This window comes from Alternaria ethzedia (genome assembly GCF_023757985.1).
Source record: "Alternaria ethzedia strain BMP 0044 chromosome Unknown scaffold_2, whole genome shotgun sequence".
Taxonomy (NCBI): domain Eukaryota; kingdom Fungi; phylum Ascomycota; class Dothideomycetes; order Pleosporales; family Pleosporaceae; genus Alternaria; species Alternaria ethzedia.
The window spans coordinates 125,358-144,396 of NW_026056195.1; the positions used below are offsets into that span (position 1 = coordinate 125,358).

General features: G+C 54.1%; 7 protein-coding genes across 7 annotated transcripts; 4 read left to right on the forward strand and 3 right to left on the reverse strand.

Moving 5' to 3' along the window:
- Positions 1-629: 629 nt before the first annotated feature.
- Positions 630-1,163, reverse strand: J4E87_000846 (uncharacterized protein; the record flags this gene model as incomplete). The annotated part of the gene is made up of 1 exon (XM_049372498.1): positions 630-1,163. One exon carries the CDS (start codon positions 1,161-1,163, stop codon positions 630-632), a length of 534 nt encoding a protein of 177 aa, XP_049237156.1.
- Positions 1,164-1,674: 511 nt separating this feature from the next.
- On the forward strand, positions 1,675-3,208 carry J4E87_000847 (uncharacterized protein; the record flags this gene model as incomplete). Its single annotated transcript, XM_049372499.1, has 2 exons — positions 1,675-1,834; positions 1,884-3,208. The coding sequence occupies 2 exons, from the start codon at positions 1,675-1,677 to the stop codon at positions 3,206-3,208; spliced, it is 1,485 nt and encodes a 494-aa protein (XP_049237157.1).
- A 175-nt stretch (positions 3,209-3,383) lies between these two features.
- On the reverse strand, positions 3,384-4,057 carry J4E87_000848 (uncharacterized protein; the record flags this gene model as incomplete). The annotated part of the gene is made up of 2 exons (XM_049372500.1): positions 3,384-3,907; positions 3,970-4,057. 2 exons carry the CDS (start codon positions 4,055-4,057, stop codon positions 3,384-3,386), a joined length of 612 nt encoding a protein of 203 aa, XP_049237158.1.
- A 322-nt stretch (positions 4,058-4,379) lies between these two features.
- On the forward strand, positions 4,380-6,893 carry J4E87_000849 (uncharacterized protein; the record flags this gene model as incomplete). Its single annotated transcript, XM_049372501.1, has 2 exons — positions 4,380-6,655; positions 6,719-6,893. The coding sequence occupies 2 exons, from the start codon at positions 4,380-4,382 to the stop codon at positions 6,891-6,893; spliced, it is 2,451 nt and encodes an 816-aa protein (XP_049237159.1).
- A 744-nt stretch (positions 6,894-7,637) lies between these two features.
- J4E87_000850 (uncharacterized protein) lies at positions 7,638-12,512 on the forward strand (the record flags this gene model as incomplete). The annotated part of the gene is made up of 1 exon (XM_049372502.1): positions 7,638-12,512. The coding sequence occupies one exon, from the start codon at positions 7,638-7,640 to the stop codon at positions 12,510-12,512; it is 4,875 nt and encodes a 1,624-aa protein (XP_049237160.1).
- Positions 12,513-13,907: 1,395 nt separating this feature from the next.
- Positions 13,908-16,704, forward strand: J4E87_000851 (uncharacterized protein; the record flags this gene model as incomplete). The annotated part of the gene is made up of 5 exons (XM_049372503.1): positions 13,908-14,020; positions 14,083-14,237; positions 14,291-15,324; positions 15,621-16,433; positions 16,702-16,704. 5 exons carry the CDS (start codon positions 13,908-13,910, stop codon positions 16,702-16,704), a joined length of 2,118 nt encoding a protein of 705 aa, XP_049237161.1.
- Positions 16,705-16,807: 103 nt separating this feature from the next.
- Positions 16,808-17,839, reverse strand: J4E87_000852 (uncharacterized protein; the record flags this gene model as incomplete). Its single annotated transcript, XM_049372504.1, has 1 exon — positions 16,808-17,839. The coding sequence occupies one exon, from the start codon at positions 17,837-17,839 to the stop codon at positions 16,808-16,810; it is 1,032 nt and encodes a 343-aa protein (XP_049237162.1).
- Positions 17,840-19,039: the final 1,200 nt, after the last annotated feature.

Sequence of the window (19,039 nt, forward strand, 5' to 3'; positions counted from 1 at the left end):
GCAATCATCATCACCTTCCCATCCTCTTCCTCTTGAACGCTCCCCGTTATGCTATAACAAACGATCGTCCAAGAGGAAGAGGATGAAACGGCGCTGATGACTACCTGACTGCCATTGAAGTCTATGCCTGTTCCTCATTCTTCTCTCAATTGGCGATGTAAACGCGCATTGTGCGTATCCTGTTGGATACCTACAATGAGGGTTTACATCGCCAATTGCGAGAAGGATGTTGTTGCTGCTTGCGCATCAACGTCGATATTGCGCTGCGCTCTTCTCTCAATTGGCGATTAAGGACTTGCATTTCCATATTCCTGTTGAACATGGAAATGAAAGTCCTTAATCGCCAATTGCGAGAAGGATGTTCTTATCGGTTGGGGATCCACGTAGATATTGCACTGTACTCTTCTCTTAACTAGCGATGCAAATGTAGCATTTCCTTACTCCTGTTGAATAAGGAGATGCTACATTTGCATCGCCAATTACGAGAAGAACGTTGTTGCTGCTTGGGGATCTATGCGAGATATCGCGGTAGACCAGGAGGGGTGTGAGGAAGACCGCGCGGTGACCATAACCCGTCTTCTCCAATGATCATTCCACAGCGCTGTTCGTAGAGTTGATCATAGATCCACTCATCCGCTTCCACCCTTTCCCAGCCTCGCCCAGGGATCCTCAACAAAGCTCGGGAGGAAGTATGCCGTATCTCCATTCTCCATTCTTACGCCGTGACGCAGCGCATTCAACTCCGCCTTGGAGATCGGTGGACCGCCGAATGATACCATCTCTGCCGCGGGCGGGTCGCCAGACATCGCAAGGTTTGGAGTGCTGCTCTCGGTGGCAGCCGGAGTCTCAGGTAAATTCTGGCCACGAGCAAGGAAGGCAGCCAGACCGGAGTCGGCGGGTTGGCTCTTCTTTGCTTTGCCCGGCGCGGGGTTGTGGGGTTGCGGCGTGGGGTTTGTGAAGTCGGATACAGCGTCGTCGAGGTTGATCTCGTCTTCGTTGGCAACTTTCTTCGATCTGACACCCAGTTTGGTGGAGTTGGCGCCGCTCGCATCAGGGCCAGCTTTGGGTGAGGCGGTGTGGTCGAATTTGCGTTTCTTTGTCCCGCCGAAGGAGGCGAAGCCCATGGCCGCTGCGATCTCGTCGTTTTCGTCGTCGTCATCCATGGTGGTGGAGGATTGGTCGTGGCTGTTGAATTATTCGTCGTAACAGCTGGAGCGGAACTACACGTAGGACCACGGCGCCAGCGCCAGAGGTATCGAGGTCATGAGCTTGCGCACGGATTTTTAACAGACGTCGGCACCTCGGGGCTTGGCAACTGTCTCCAACGCCAGCGACCCACTTCCATCAGCACACTACTCCAACGCTACAACGGAGATCCACACTCCGAGCCATTTCGTCACTACCATTCTATACGCGTGTGTAGCATGCGACGTGCAATGACTTCCGGAAGAACTACCACACCTCGCTCAATCGCACAGCGACGATCTCCACTCCGATGGAGAAGGTAGCATCGTCGGGGTGTTCTTGCTCCGCATATGATGTCAACCGGCACTTGGGGACGTAGTATGCATAGTCGGACCGCGGCTTCGGGATAGGCGGATGGATATATAAGCTTTGATGTGAGCCTTTGGTGATGGCTTATTCAAGCCATATTCTTACCATTGGATTGTCGAGATGAAAGTCGCGACTCAGGTATTGTTCGCCTCGTTGGCTGCGGGCTCTGTGCTGCCGAGAGGGGGCGAGAGCCATAATGGAAGTGCGATTGCGGACGGCGACTTTGTCTATGTGGATGAGCTGAGGCTGTACAACGGTGATGGGTTGTACTATCTTACTGGTAAGGATATCCTTCTCTCCCCTAGAAGTTGTGGGCTGACATGTTCAAGGCATCAACTACTGGGCTTGCATGAATCTTGCGGCAGGCCCAGAGGCCGGAGGCAACTACTCGCGCCTAGTTACAGAGCTCGATCAGATGGCTGCAAAAGGCATAAACCACCTCCGTATCATGGCTGCTTCAGAAGGGGCACCAACACCGCAGCCTTTCAGGATGAACCCAGCACTCATGGAGTCACCCGGCCAGTACAACGAGCACGTCTTTCAAGGCCTCGATATCTGCCTTGCTGAGATGTCGAAACGCGGCATGCGCGCCACCATGACGCTCAACAACGAGTGGCAGTGGAGCGGTGGGTTTGCCCAGTACGTATCATGGGCAAACAACAACACCGCAATTCCCTATCCGTCAAGCTGGAACCAGACTGCACCACCGCAGCGCGAAACACCTGGCACCGGATGGGGAAACTACACTGTCGAAGGCGTCAACGCAGCGCCATACGACGAATTCACTTCCTTCGCCAACCTCATCTACAACAACACGCAGGCCGAGCAATGGTACAAAGACCACATCAAAACCGTCATGAGCCGCCGCAACACCATCACAGGCCGTCTCTACACCGAAGACCCAACAATCATGACCTGGCAACTCGCCAACGAACCCCAACCCTCCGACCAACTCGGCTACACAGGCCCCTACAACATCTTCCTCGAGCCCAACCCCAACGACCTGCTCTTCCCCTGGGTCGACCGCATCTCCGCCTACATCCGGTCCCTCGCCCCCAAGCAGCTCATCAGCGTGGGTCTGGAAAGCAAGCAAGGCGAATACTACTTCAAGCGCGTACACAACTTCTCCACGGTCGACTACGCGACAACCCACTGCTGGGTCCAGAACTGGGGCGTTTATGACATGTACAACGCTAGCGACGCGAATCTAGTCGCTGCCCAAGATTTCGCGCGTGACTTTATGAAGAACAGCAGTCAATGGGCTATGGACATCGGCAAACCAGTTTTCCTGGAGGAATTCGGTATGGCAAGAGATAACTGGGTGAATGAAGACAAGGAATACCCTTATCTGAGTGGTGCGAGCACGACGCACAAGGACGCCTATTTCACAACGATTATCGGAGCGGTTATGGATGAGTTCAGGAATGGGGGTGCGTATATCGGGACGAGTCCGTGGGCGTATGGCGGGATCTGGAGGCCGGAGACGCAGAAGGCGAATGAGTTTGGCATGGTTTGGGCGGGGGATCCGCCGCATGAGAGTCCGGGGTGGTATGATCTTTATGATGAGGATTATGCGATGGAGATTGTGCATGCGCAGCAGAAGATGATAAGCTTGTGGATTGAGAGGCAGGGGAGGAATGAGACGGGGTATTAGTTGGGGCGCGAAGACGATTGCTCTTCCGGCTGGCCGTTTCGAAGATTATGGTTTTGTATACCTGCCCTATATCTTCCACTGCGGATCAAGATAGGCGCATTGAATACCACATTCCCATCATTCGTCTTGAAATGTCAAACATGAACATCAAATTGCCCTATCATACATCCCCCTCCTACAAAAACCTCGACGGACTACTCTTCTTCAACACCAACGGATGCCGATGCACACTCGGCATCAATCCCAACCCAATCGCCCTCCTAATCGCCTTCGCAACCTTCCTCTGATTCTTCGGGCGGAGCCCCGTATCCTTGCTATGCTTAACCCTCCCCATCTCCGTCATATACTCGCTCATCATCGTAAAGTTCTTGTACTCCAATATCGGATTTATGCCTAGCACATCAAAGGCGTCTTGCTGCGGCTTCTTGCGCCCGTACTTCCACTTCTTTTGCTCGGTGCCGGAGAGGTCGTGGGGGGCGTACACGTCGCCGGGTTGCCATTTTCGGTAGATTTGCCGTTGGTATTGGGCCGCGCGGTCGGATTCGAGGACTTCGCGTGGCATGTTGGCGGAGAGGCCCATGGTTGAGGCCATGCCTGTGAGGGAGGGGCCGGTGCGCGGGCGCGTGGTGTTTGTGTTTGGGGGTGGGCGGGCGGCGGCGGTGCTGCTGGCGAGGATGTCGAGGATGCCGTCTTGGGGGCCTGGGCGTGGTTAGAGGTTGTTCGAGATGGAGTCGTGTGCATGGGAGGGGAATTGGGCGCACCTTGCTTATGGGACCCGGTGGAGAAGTAGCGCATGCATGTCGTGCTTATGGACGGCAGCGGCCGCAGTGGTAACCGTGTTATTGACATGTCGGCGGTTGTGGTGGTGTTGCCGTCGTCGTCGGCGTCGTCGTGACTTTTCGAGATGCGGCCTCGGCGGTCGGAGGTTGATTTCTTAGCGCAATTGGATTTCACAGCAGGCAAGAGCTCCCGCAATTGCTCCCCTCGCTCTCCGTCGCCGCCACTGGATCCCGCTTCCATCCCGTCTCTTTCGTGTATATACCGTTTGTGCGCCTTCCTCTGCCCCATGGACGCCTTCTTCGCCTAGATACCCCTTCCACTGTGCGCCAATTGCACGCCAAACCTACGTCACCACACTTTTGTCCTGCGCTTAGCGAACGTCGCCGCCGCCATGCCCTCGCACTTGACTCGCCTCGTCTTCCGCAACATCATCGCCAACGAGCCTCTGCTATACCGAGGATGCCGCTACCGAGCCGTCCGACCCCGCGTCATCACCCAACATGGCGCCCGATTACTTCCCCAGACGCAACGGCGGACTTTCTTTGGGGAGCTGTTCAAGCAAAAGCGGAAGCTCAAGCCTGCGGAGGCGCCACCGGGTCTGAATACAATGGCTGAGGTTTCGTATAAGCGCGCGAATGACCTCAGGCCGCCGGCACCGAAGGATGTCGCGGATGCGATCAAGGAGTTTTTTGCGCAAAGAAAAGGCACATTTGAGGATTGGCATGTGGGGACTGCGATTGAAGCTCTCAAGTATCTGCTGGAGAACCCAAGAGAAGATGGGAAGCCATGGTTGAGCCGAAATGACCTGGATAATATTTTAGAAAAGCTACTGGACACGTCGAAGCGGCCTGAAATTCTAGGGAAAGCGCACATGGTCTTTGGGAAACTCGTTGTCAATGAGCTGGCAAAATCCGAGGAGCAAGAGCCGGAGAAAGTTGGAGAGAAGAAGACGAAGGAATTGAAGGTCCCCTTTGAGATGCACATCAACTCGAGGCATATCCAGGTTCTAGCCGCGTTCGGTGCGGCTACTGAAGCAAGAGATATCGCGATTAGTGCTTTCAAATACGACAAGACAGCGAATGCCTTGATACGTGGCGCCGTGGTCTCTAGCTGGAACACAGTGCTTGGAGGGATCATCCGGGAGAACAGTCTGACCGAGGTCTCGAAAACGGTGGATGCTTTCACAGAAGCCTCTGTTCCATTGACCAGGCCTGCGCAAAACAAGCTAGTAGCGTTCTACGCTGAGCGGGGAGACCTGGAAAAAGCCAAATCTTGGTACTCGCAACCCGTTCACACCAAAGTCGGCCACCAGGTTACGCAGCCATCAGGCGGCACCAGCTCTGCTCTGTTGAAAGCCTGCGCCGCAGCAGGCGATCTTACCTACGGTCAACAGGTGGTAGCGAACATGCTCAAGGTTGAAATGCCCTCGAAACCTGAGTGGGATGCAATCTTCCTCTGGTCTGCTGCTATCGGCAAGGGCCCTGATGAAATCGCTCGGATGATCAACGTACTGATTCGCAGAAACGACGAAGCACGGCAAAAGGATCCCAAAGTTCCTGTAATCCGCCCAGATACCGAGACCATCAATGCGTTGGTAGAGCACTGCATGTCCAAGCAGGACCCGTACCTGGCCGAGCGCTATATTGTACTGGGCGAGAAGTTTGGCATTCATCCCGACGAGACGACCTATACGATGCAGATGCAATACCGCATCTCCGTCGGCGACCTCGATGGGGCCAGATCTGCCTACTTCAACCTGCAGGGTAGCTTTTCTGGGGATGAGCGCAGTGTCGCAGTCGTCAATGAACTGATTCAAGCCCTCTGTGTGTCCAAGCAGCATCACTTTGATGAATTGATGGCCATGGTGGACGATCTTCACGAGCGCAAGGCCAGCTTCGCACCGGAAACTGTTGCAGCGCTGACGCTGTTGCATTTGCGGAGGGGTGAGATTCATGACGCGATGGATCTTCTCCAGGTACACGCACATCAATACTCCCCAGAACAGCGAACGATCATTCAGAAGGCACTTTCCATGTTCATTCTAGACGGCGAGACTAGTACCGCAGACGCTTGGGATGGCTACCAAATCTTGCGCAATGTGTTTGTCGAGACGCCCAGAGAGGATCGGATACCAATCATGAACGGCTTCTTCGCCAGGAACCGTTCCGACATGGCCTGCCACGTCTTCTTCCACATGCGCAACCACGTCAGCCCGACTCACACCGCAACAAGAGACGTCTACGTCGCAGCCTTCACTGGCTTCGCCCGCTGCCAAGATGCCGAGTCCCTCGAACTAGCGCACAACCAACTCAAACTGGACCTAAACGTAGAGATGGACACCAAACTCCGCAACTCACTCATGCTCGCATACGCTGCCACAGGCGAGAACCGCAAAGCCCTCTCCTTCTGGCGCGAGATCTGCGATTCCAAAGAGGGCCCAACATACAACAGTCTCGCCATAGCCTTCCGATCAAGCGAAGGCATGCACTTTGGCTCCGAACACGCAAAGTCTATCTGGAAGCGCTTGAAAGATCAGGATGTCGAGATTGACAAGAATATCTGGACAGCGTATATGTGCGCTGTTGCGCGGAATCATAATCATGATGAGGCGTTGGCGCTGGTGGAATCTGTGGAGGAGGAGTATGGGTTTACTCCTGATTTACAGATGTATGTTTGACTTCTCTCGAATATTGTACTTGTACTCGTCGACCTTTGCTAACGATTGATTAGTCTGGGTAGCTGGTTCAATTGCACCGCTAATATTGAGAGGCAAACTCGCGTCGAGGCTTGGATCAAGCAGCATTATCCCAAGGTTTGGGCTGAGATGGAGGCGCTGGGTCATTGGGTTACGATGGATGGGTTTGGGTATCGCCAGTATAATATTAACCGCGATCTTGACCCGTAGAGCGGCGCGGAATGGAAGGGTAGGGGAGCCATATCAGGGTGTATTCGATTGACACCAGTACGACATCCACCACGACTTCGATCCGTAGAACTGCGCGGGATGGAGAAATGTGGTAATCACGCGAGAACGACGCACATATCTTGCGGGTAGTATGAGATTGCGGTCCACCGCCGCAATCCGAATGCAAAGGTCTTGGGCCATGCGCTTTGCGCCTTGATCAAAATATTCGCATTCGGCCAAGCACACCTCGGCGTCGTCTTCGTTTGTCAGGGTCTCGCTTCTCTCACTTTTTACTCGCTGGCGCTCCGTTTGTTGCTCAGCAGGCCTCGGCGGCCTTCGACGAGCGCTTTTCCACCGCTATCCCTACTGTAGACAAAATCCCCCACCCGTCACCTCTTGCTGTCTCACTCCCACCCACCCCTCACTCACTGGGTATCCGTTTGTCGCTCGCCTGGCCTTCGCGCGCCTTCCCACCGCTCTCTTACTAAGGACAAAATCCCCCACCCGTCGCCTCCTGTCTTCTCTCTTCCACTCAGCTACTACCTTTCTCAATCCTACTCACCCTCTATTACTGGCTGCAAGAGCCACTCCATCATTTGCGCGAAAGCTCTACAATCGCTACTACATCTGTCAACTTCGCTAGCGACAACGTCAGTGCGCTGAGAGCGAGCGATTGGCCAAAGGTGAGTAACTTTATCGATCGCGGAAGGACCGAGATTTCTGACATTCAACGTGGCAGTCATCATGCGCGCTCACTATCTAGTCGCTGGCTTGATCGGCCTCGCTGGTCTTGCCTTCGCCGCTCCTACTCCCGAGTCCACTGCCGTCTCCCTCATCCCGACCTCCCAACCCGCCGACATCGCCGACCTCGAGTATGTTGCTCCCGAATGCAATATGGGACAACAGCCAGACATGTGGCTCGCGGCTATCTGCGGCAACCACACCAACACGAGCACCATGCCTAAGACCTGGCTCGGCGTCTGCGCACTACTTACCGCCGGCGTCGCGCATGAAGTCACAACCACGGTTCAAGACCCTGGTCTCATGTGCAAATTTTACGACGACAGCGACTACTGCAACAGCGACTACGTCGTCGCTACCCTTACCCATCATTTTCGGATTCCGTCGGCGATTGGCAAGCAGATCAAGTATGTCAGGTGTGATAAGGCGCCGCCGCGTGGGGAGTCTGGTGAGCTCGAGGCTAGAGCTGATGACGCTCTTCTGGACGAAGCTCCTCTTGTTCTGGGAGCGGAAGATATCAAGCATGCCGAAGAGAATGACGCTCTTTCCGCCCACGACGCGATCCCCACCCAACCCGAAGACACTTCATCTTGGTCCCCATCCCCCTGTATGAACCCTGGATCGGACTCCTACTTCTTGATCGTGTGCGGCGGTGGCAACGCCAACTGGATCCCCAACAATTGGATGAACGCTTGTGTGCGGCTGTCCGATACCGTTGGGCACCACGTCGGCACTGTTATTCAGAACGCGCACATCATGTGCAAGTATTACGACGACAGTAATGAGTGCAATAGCGACTTTAAAGCGTACTCCAACAATCTTTCAGAGGACATCGAGATCTTTTCGTATCCACCCCAGGTCGGAAACCAGCTCAAGTATGTCATGTGCAAGCAGGGTCAGTGGCGCAGGGGTGTTGCATCTTCCTCCGCCTGTATGAACCCCGATGCGAGCCATTACTTCTTGTCCATCTGCGGCAATGGCAACGCCAACAACATCCCCAACAATTGGATGAACGCATGTGTGTCGCTGACCAGTACCGTTGGGTACCACGTCGAAACTCTTACTCAGAATGCGCGCATCACGTGCAGGTACTACGACGACAGCAACGAGTGCAATGGCAACATCGAAGGGTCCACCACTACTCACGAGAAAGAGGAGAGCTTTACGATTCCACCCGACGCTGGAAACCGGATCAAGTATGTCATGTGCAAGATTGGTCAGTGGCGCAGGGACGTTGGTGGGATTGAAGCTCGAGAGGTCGATGTTCCTTCCTCTCCGGGAATTGTCGTTGCTCCAGACACCGACGCCGCTCCAGACACCGATTTCTCACCAGACTGGGCCTGCATGAACCCGTCCCCGGACAAGCAATACTTGGTTGTCTGCAGCCATGGCGTAGGCCAACTCATGACCAACAAGCTCTTGGGTAACTGTCTGAAGCTAAACAGCGATATCGCGTATAACGTCGATTCTTTCATTCAAGATTCAGGTCTGAGGTGTAGGTTCTACAACGACCGCCACTCAGACTGCAAAGGCGAACCCATTTACACCGCTCAAACTCTGGATAAGCAACACCTCTTCAAGATCGATGCGAAGTACGGAACTAGGTTCAAGTATGTTTGGTGTTACAAGGGCGACCACCGGCTGAGCGATGTTCCTGCGCTCGAAGCTCGAGTAGCGGATACATCTCTCGAGGCGACATCTATCGCGGTTGAGGAACCGTCCGGGCTCATCGCGCGACTCATCAGCGATACCGGCTACGCCTTTGAGTATCAAGAGAACTTCGCTGGGCTCTGCATCAAACTCCCGGACACGGTATCTCGTCATTTGACGCACGCAGCCTTGGTCGACCATACCCTCTGCAGGTTCTACGAAGGCGGCTGCTTTACTGTTATTAAGCCTCTCTTCACTGCAAAGAGCGAGGCCCCCTACACCAAAGTTCCTGTGCCATCGGATGTCGGCAAGAAAATCACTCACGCTGTCTGTGGGCCTTCGACTGCTCCCCATAATGAGATCGATGTGCGAGCGGATGCTATATCTCTTGAAGCTAGCCCGGCGGCCGCTTCCGAAACAACGGCATCTTGGGAGTACATAGCGAGGATCTTCAGCCCCACAAGCGACTTTGCTATCATGAGCGACCGCGACAGGTCCTGCCTTATGTTCGAAGGCCCTTTCTCTCATAATGTTACCAAGGTGAACATTGGAGCTCATACTCTCTGCGTGTTCTACGACAACGACTGCAGTCTAGCCAAGTACCCCGTCTTCACCGTTTCAAGCACCACGGAGCAGTTTGTCAGTCGCGACGTGCCAGCGGATATCTCCAGGAACATTACCCACGTCATTTGCGGAATAAAAGACCATGATGCGATCGAGACACGAGCAGATGCTACGACGTTTTCCCCAACCCTTGCGCAAATCTCCAGCAGCACAAGCAAAATGTCTGTCACTAGCGAAAACGGCCGAGCCTGCGTTATCTTGAAAGATCGTATTTCCCGCGATGTTGCCAGTGTAACTGTTGGAGCTCACACTCTCTGCGTATTCTACGACAACGATTGCACCCTAGCCAAATACCCCGTCTTCACCGTTTCGACCGACAAGGCGCAGTTCACCGCTCGAGACGTGCCAGCGGATGTTGGCAAGAAGATCACCCACGTCATGTGCGGGAAGAAAGACGGTTATGCCAGCATCAATGCACGAGCGGACGATTCATCTCTCCAGACCACAGCCCAGAAGACGAAGATGGCCCGCGTCCTCAGCGATACAGCCGACTTGTATATCTATGACGACAACGACGCGGATTGCGTTGCGCTCAGCAAGCATGTGGCTAATGACGTTGTCGGAGTACAGTTGGAAGCCAACATTCTCTGCGTGTTTTACACCAACGCCTGCAATATAGCCAAGTTCCCGATTTTCCGCGCTTCGAATCCTTGGAGCAATGTCGTGAGTGTGGATATCCCGGGGTATACTGGCCGCGACATCACACACGTCGCTTGCGGGAAGAAGCATACCCTTGATGCTGAAATCGATGCGTGGGCGGCTACTGCACCGTTTGTCGATGCCCGAGCGGAAACTACACCTATCGTCGACAGCACGGCTCTGATGACTTTACAAAAGGACGGTCCATCCATCGCCTACGTGTTCAGCAGTACTGGTGGCATGTTTGGTATCTACCCCGCAGACGCCAACATCTGCATCCCACTTAGCGACTCTACTGCGCACGATGTCATCGCCGTGGCTGTACACGAAAACGTCCTCTGCAGGTTCTGGGAGAACAGCTGCGACGTATCCAAGGGTCCTCTGTACCAGGTTCACTCGGACAAGGGTGACGCAGTCCCCAAAGTGCCGTCAGACATTGGCAAGCAGCTTACTCATTTCATGTGTATGCGTACTAAGCCTCAATCTACAATCATTACGCGAGAAGTACTAGACACATCGATGGCCGACCCTGGAGCCATGGCCGTCCTATTCGGCAGCACATCCCAGCTTGGCATTCATGATGAAGACACCAAGAAGTGCATCCAGCTTGACGACTCTATTGCGCATGATCTGATCGCTGTGGCTGTACCCCGAAACGTTTCCTGCTCGTTCTACAAGGACAGCTGCGATGTATCCAAGGGTCCTATTTTCCTTGTTGCGTCAGGTCAGGGGCGTGGGGATGTCCACTATGTGCCCTTGGAGATTGGCAAGAGGCTTACTCATGTCATCTGTGTGCGTACTCAGCCTCACGCTGAGATCGTTGCGCGAGAGGAAGGTTCTCGGTCCAATGTAGCTCTCATCACTTCCGCGGCCTCTGCAGCCAACACACCGGATCCAGCTACCGACTTAACCAATACCCAGATCCAATACCCCAGGGACGGATACAGCCCCGTAGACCTCCCAGTCGGCGATCTATTCACCTGCTCTTATGAGCAAACCGATAGCTGCTGGATCATGGATGCACTCAACGATTGTTTAGAATTCCCTACGAACACCGCCCACAACGTCATGATCCTCGAGCAGGCTAAGGGGACGTATTGTTGGTACTACAACAAGCCTGGGTGCAAGGATAGTGATGAGGTTTTCCATCACACATCGGCGCCAGGAAATCCGACTGCATTTATTGGGACCTTCTTCAAGGATCTCGCGAGTGTAGTGTGCGGAGGTCCCGGTGTGACATCTGAGCTGGAAGTCATTCCCCACGACCATGCTATCGAAAAGGTCACCGCCGTAGACAGGCCCATCTACGCCGACGATATCACCAAGCGCGATTCTCTCCCCACGGACTCGGCACCTTCATGGACACTTCCTAGAATCATCCGAGTGGGCGAAGTATTTGCCTGCTCCGAAGACTTTGCCTCCGGCTGCTGGTACATCAACGCCCAAAATAAATGCACAGATTTTCCGGCCCAGGTCGCCCACAAGTCCCAATTCATCATGCAAGCCAAGGGTACATGGTGCAAGTATTACCTTGAAGCCGGCTGCTCGCACGAAGCGTGGCAGTACGTATCGACTCCCACGGATCACACTACGTTCGGGGTCAAGACCAACTTGGTTGCGAGCGTGGAGTGTCAAGCTTCTAAGGCGACTGTGAACGAAATAACCAAGCGCGACTGGCCCCCAGGCTCAACAACAGTCTGCCACCAAGCGCACTACCAGTTCTGCACCGACAACGCCATCAATGCCATCCAGCAATGCGCCAACTTTGCTCCTGCGGATCAGGGCCCGATCTCGATCATCCAGTATGGTGGCGCATACTGCAAGTGGTACCGCGACTTTGGCTGTGGAGGTGGAGAGGACAAGTCGCCCATGAGCATTGATTCTAGGGGTGGAGAGCAGTGGGTTGATGACTTGAGCGTGGAGAACAGGTTCAAGAGTGTCAAGTGTGAGACGTATCAGTGGTAGGCTTTAGCTGACTGCGAGTCTTCTTGGACGTGATTCGGAGGCAAACGTAGCTTCTTTGGATACCAGGTAGTTGAATAAGTAGAGGAATGAAATAACGTTCCCTCCATTTTGACATTTTGCGTGTCTTCGTGTTGATGTGGGCTGCAAACCCATTCAACTTTTTCCCTACGTTGACGTGACTCGAAGGATTCTGGCCCGGTAAGCGTGTCAGTAAGGCGCACTTGACATGTGCGCTTTCCCTTCTTCGGTTAGCACGAACATGATATAGCGCGTCCCAGGGAACCAACCCTCCTACCCCGCAAACTTTCTCTCCATGTTTCGCGACGTTTGAGTAACCATCGATATGGATAGTCCAGCTGATCTCGATGCTTTCTTCGCCTTTCAGAATAGTCAATTCGCCACAGACCACGCCCTAGATGATGGCAGCTTCGCCGGCTTGTCGGAAGCCCTAGGGGCCTCGAATGCGGTGCCGAATCAGTACAATGAAAGTTGGATGATGGATCCGTCACTTCTTGATCTTTCGAACCATTCCACCGCCTCTTCGTCCCCCTTCACGCCAAGCGCATCAATATCCAGACCTAAGCTTGGCAGTCGCTTCTCCAGAGAAGTTATCCGTACACTCAAAGACTGGCTCACTGTTCATCAAAAGCACCCTTACCCCAGTGAGGGTGAGATGATGGCTCTTCAAGATCGAACGGGATTGAACAAAGCGCAGCTCACGAATTGGTTCGCGAATGCTCGTCGGCGTGGGAAGGTGCAAAGTGTCCGTCCAACCTCGCCGCAAGTAAAGAATTTGCCCAGTTCTCCGGTTGATATCATTCCAAGGCCTGGAACGCCTGCGGTGAGGATGTCGTCGAACTACAAAGACCCTATGCAGCGTTGGGTGGAATCGCCGCCGGAGCATGAACCTGCTGCTGTTGGCGATATTGCGCGCGCGATGGCTTCTACCTCACGTGAGTGACTGATTATCCAATGCAATGAAGTTATCATGCTGACTGTTAGTAGATGAAGATGCTGGAGACTTCGCGTACCATCAACCATGGCAGTCGCCTTACGCCATGTCTTCAGCAAGCAGTGCAAGAACCTCTCAATCGAGTGAATTCTCGGGTCATTGCTCGTCAGGCTCGCAGACATCACTCAAAGTACGTCGCGCACCGCGGAAGAAGCGGACCACTCGGCGCCGGCGTCTTGACTCGGAGAGAACCGCACCTATCGGCATGCCGTATCAATGCACGTTCTGCACTGAGGTCTTCAAGACTAAGTACGATTGGCAACGTCATGAGAAGTCACTTCATCTACCGCTGGAGAGATGGATCTGCGCACTCCAAGGCTCTCGCACTACCAAGGAGTCGATCGGAGAGCAATGCTGCGTCTTCTGCAGCGAGGTGCGACCAGATGACAAGCATATTGAAGCGCACCACTATTCAGCGTGTCAGGAAAGGAGCCTACAGGAACGCACCTTCCACCGGAAAGATCATCTCGTTCAGCATCTGCGCTTGGTGCATGGCGTCGAGTTTTCTGAGTGGTCGATGGCGCGCTGGATGCTGCCTATACCTGATGTCAGATCAAGATGCGGATTTTGCGGTACTACTATGAGCACTTGGCTGGAGAGGACCGATCATCTTGCCGACCACTTCAAGTCTGGTGTTACGATGGCCAGTTGGCAAGGTGATTGGGGGTTTGATGCATCCGTCATACCGCTGGTTGAGACTGCTATTCCTCCTGGTATGATGACCTTGGCTTCCTCATTGAGGGTGTATGGATGCTGACATCTTCAGATCTCATCGATTGGGAAAGAGGTACTCTCATCCCCATGAAAGGTAGCGACCCATCCTGGGGTACACCACCAAACGCGTACGAACTGCTCAAAGTCGAAATCGAGTTTTTCATCCAGCGATATTTCGACAAACATGGGTACTTGCCAGACAACGATGCGATGCAGCTAGAAGCCTGTCGCATCATCTTCGCAGCTGAGACCACTTCCGTCATGCATGGGCCAGACACAAACCATCTTCACGAAGTCTCATGGCTACGAGACCTGATGATGTCATCACATGAGCTGACTGAACACGCGAGATTCCAGCCCGTTCGATCTTCCCGCGAGAGCAGACATTTTCCGTTGCGCATCAATGCCAAGGATCATCTATTCGAACAATGCCCACTGGAGGCGCAGCTTCGTGGCTTCGTCACTCAGCGCATAACTACTGGAGAGACGCTCGAAGATGTGCAACTGCATCACGAGGCATGCCAGATTGTGCGGCGCATGGAGCAAGAGTCCAGTACTCCATCCGACGTTTTCGCGAATTGGATCGTGAAAGGGATCTACTCGGGCACAGATTGGATTTCGCTTTTCAAGCAACGCGCTGGCATCTCCGATGTTGTATCCACCAATGTCCCGGCAGATCATGGCTTGGGCGAACTACTGGACCTCTCGTGGCCAGCCTCGCCTCCCAAAGAAGCGTCCACCTCCGCTCTCGGGATCGCAAGTCCATCCAAGCAAACCCACGACTACTTCACTACGCTTCCCACTTTCTCGGAAGAACCCATAGTCTCACCCGAATCTACCGCGCAGACGGACATGTACGGTCGGTTGCGATCGCTGCTACCGGACGACACAAACTTCTACCGGATCTTTGACAGCGACATGAGGAGATGGGCGGCATCGACGCTTTCACCGAAGAACCCAAACTGCCACGTCCCTTCCGACGAAGAGATCCAGCATCAGGCGCGATGGATCATGTATGATGGTGACGACCCATGGAACCAGACGCCTGCGGATTTCCCGAACTGGTTGTCACGGTTCAAGAGGGAGGTTGGGATTGTGGCGAATGACGAGGGAGTGAATCCTGTTGATCTGGTGATGTGACTGCCGTGAACTGACGATAACATCGATCAGGTGCTGCCGCCTAGAAGTACGCCGACCTTTCCAGAGCTCGTGCGCAAAGAAGAAGGCTTGGGTGCTTGCTACGGAGGACTCCAGAGATTCATAATCCCTTGCACTCACCAAGACAAAGCATATTCTCTCTCAACCCTCCGCATCACCGTGTGGCAATCATGAGCTCTCTATCACTGCGTGCATTTCGGCCCTTGCTGACCTCATTGTTTGAGTATGCCGGCTATCCTTTCGTCACGAGCTCTTCAGCCCAACATACGCCCTTCCAGTCGAATGTCGCAGTTTCATCAGCAACCAATACCGAAACTGCTTCACCAGGCCAACCCAAAAACTCCCACGATGAGCCGCCCGGCCCGTTCCGGCTATTCTCACTGCCAGGGGAGCTCCGCAACATCGTCTACGCTCACGTTCTCGAAACAGACGAGGCCATCCTCATGGCGCCATACCACAAGGAAGGAGTCTTACATCAACGTCTGATCCTCCACGATCCGACCCGAAACCTACAGAAAGACCTAAACCAAATGAAATTCGTCTGCAAACAACTCTACGAAGAAACATCAGCTCTCCCACCAACCCGCTGTCCAGAACTAATCTTCCCTCTCCGCAAAGACACCCCCGAATCCGCTTCTAGTATATGTGCAGAGTACATCGCCAGCGCCAGACCCGAGCAGCTCACCAGCATCCGCCGCATCCACGTCCACGAGCGCATCGCATACAGACAGTGTCCTTTCTCGCCGCACCTCTTCGACCCTTGCATGAACCAGCTCGTCACATTCGCCACCCACCACCCTTCCACCTCAATTCAGACATTCCTCCATGCCGTAGACCCGAAGGTCTCCAACGAAACATCCAAATTCCCCATCGCAGGCTTCTCCTACGAGATAGCTCGGAAACGGGTGGAGCACGGATACTACAGCGCGTGGTACAACATCGATAGGGTTCTGGACGAGATGGCGGAGACGTGGTCGGACCATGCGTTTGAGCCGCAGCCGTTTCCGGAGAATTTCGTGTTTAGGTTGGGGTGCGGGGTGAGGTGGAGCAATTGGCAGCAGTGGGTTGGGTTGGAGTTTCCAAGGCCTGCACTTACACATACGGGGCCTAATTATACGGGGAGGTATAATATTTGGTTTTTGGGGCGGACGTGAGGCGGATGATGGAGATGGTAGGGTGGGGTTTGGGGGAGGAGTGTGGTTAAAAGGATGGTAGATCTCGTGTTGGAAGCCATGGGGCTGAGGTTATTGACATACATGAGATGTCATCCACCATACAAGCATCACATGTGCCTGAAGAGAACAGTAAATGTTTACCAATGATCTCTACATTCATACTAACTACGTGGCAGGAGGAGTGTCCGCCCTCAAACCTCCGCCTCCTCCATTCAACCCTTCCCACCCATTCCCCTTCAGTTCTTCGGTCCCGGCGGCTGAGTAAAGCCGCCATTGCGACGCGTGCCGTTGGAGGACGGCTGCAATGAGGGAGAGATCTCTCCCGTCGGAGTGAGACCGTTCCCAAAGCCCGAGGGGGCCATTTGTTGTCCAAGACCAGGTGCTGACTGCAGCGACTCGGCTTCTTGGCTTGATAGCATGTGAATGCTGTGATACTCACCTCCATGACCCTGCGAGAACTGCGGGACATTTGGTCTAAGCGGCTCAGCCGCCGTCTCTATGTGGGCACGTGGTGCAGGGGCGAAAGCAGGAAACGCACCGTTTCGCGCTGCCTCGTTCAGCTGATTTACCAGCATGTCATGTTCGCGCCTCAGCTGGTCATGCTCTTGCTGCATTGCCACGATAACAGCCGCCTGTTGCTGCGTTATCGTCATAGCAGCTTGAAATTGCTGCTCTTGCTCTTGGAACCTGCGTTCCAGATCCGGTTGTACTTGGCCCTGAGCACCTTGTGCTGGCGTGGGCAGTGTGGGTGGTTGACCCTTTGGAGCAGATGAAGAACTCGACTCTGCCTTGCGCTGTGCGAGTATCTTGGCCATGCGCTCGCTGACCGACTCTCGGCTCGGCGCCTCACGCGCAGGGCGAGCCCTCGTACGCGTTCGATCACGATGGCTGCCGTGGGATGAGGATGACTTCCTCAACAGAGTCTCCTTACGTTCAATAGTCCTGTGGCTGGGACCACTCTGTACTGGGTGCCTGTAGTCGTAGGTATGCCTAGAGTTAGCGAAACTGCTTCGAGGACCGTATGTCTCAGGTACACGGCCATACTCAGCGCCGTAGCTGCTGTTTTGATAGCCGGCATGATAGCCAGGCTCTTGGTATTCATCAAAGCGCACCTTGTCAGTCGACTTCTGGCGGTCGCGCACTACAATTGGGCGGAGACTCTCCGCGTAATGTCCACGTTGTGGATGATCATGTTGCCTCTCATTAGGCGGGCCATCGCCACCGTTACCAAGGCCTTGACCGAATTGCTGCTGCGGATGATTTGCCATGGTGGTATTCATGGTCGTTCGCAGCGGTGTGGATGTCGATGGTGAGGTCAAAATGTTGGTGTCGCGCCGAGGGTCGCTTCTGTTTAGCCAAGGCGCTAGTGTGCTAATCACGTGCTTAGTGACGCAGCCCACGCACCCTCTCGACCGCTGCCATCACGCAGCGCCATCGCTACAAAGCCAACAGCCGCAAAGATCGGCGCGAAGCCGGACTGGAGAGGCGTATCAACGACCACGGCACAGCAGATGACGAACCGGGAGGCAACCGTGGTATCACGGGACTCGCACTCATGGTACAGCTGCCTTCGCTACCACACTGAACACACCCATCGAATTACAAGTTGAACAACCCAAATCAGACACCTGGACGAACCGGGAACCGATCGATCCACCCCGATCGCAAATTCATGACTGCCTAGGTGGGCTAGATCCAAGCTCTTTGCAATGAGGTTAAAGCAGCTGTTGACTACATCAGGGAACATGGGGGAAATTTGGATGCAGAACAGGAAGCACAGATTGAGGATAGCCGCAAACTATTCATTGAGAGTCTCGAACGTTGAGCGACGCCAATCCAGCCTACACCGCTGGCAATGCCGCAACACGACGAGGGATTTGCAGTGTAGACTGCGGATGTATAGCTTGATGAATATGGGAACAGCTTTCATACATGCATCGAATTAACATGTGTTTACAATTTCAAACTGCGTGTAGCAAATAATGACTAGGTGTGTGTTTAGGAATGACGATTAGGCTGCGACCACAACGTGTCCTGGCATACCGCACTACAGGCCTGGCAAAACACGTTATCACCATACAAACGCGACCGTACTAGAGGTTTCACGGCTGCGGGCGTTAACTTACATTCACTTCACGTCAGTGCGCTGAGCCCTGCCAAGGACCACCCTCTGCACCCGCGACAGAACCCAGCCACGTATCGCCCGCCGCCGCTGCTGCAACCCGGCCTGCCCTCTTCTTTTGGCGCTCCTGGTTGTGGACCTCAGGAGATTCACGGGTACTACTACCGCTTGCTCTTCCTCCCTCTGTGATTGGATCTCTACCCTCGCTTAGCCTCCGCATTTGCTCTTGCCTCCACGCGATTTCGCTGTAGCAACCTCCAAACTCTTTGTCCCGGCATTGCAAGAACGATAAACAGCGACAGCGATCAACAGTATAGCTCAGTCAATGGCGACTGCGAGTGCCGAG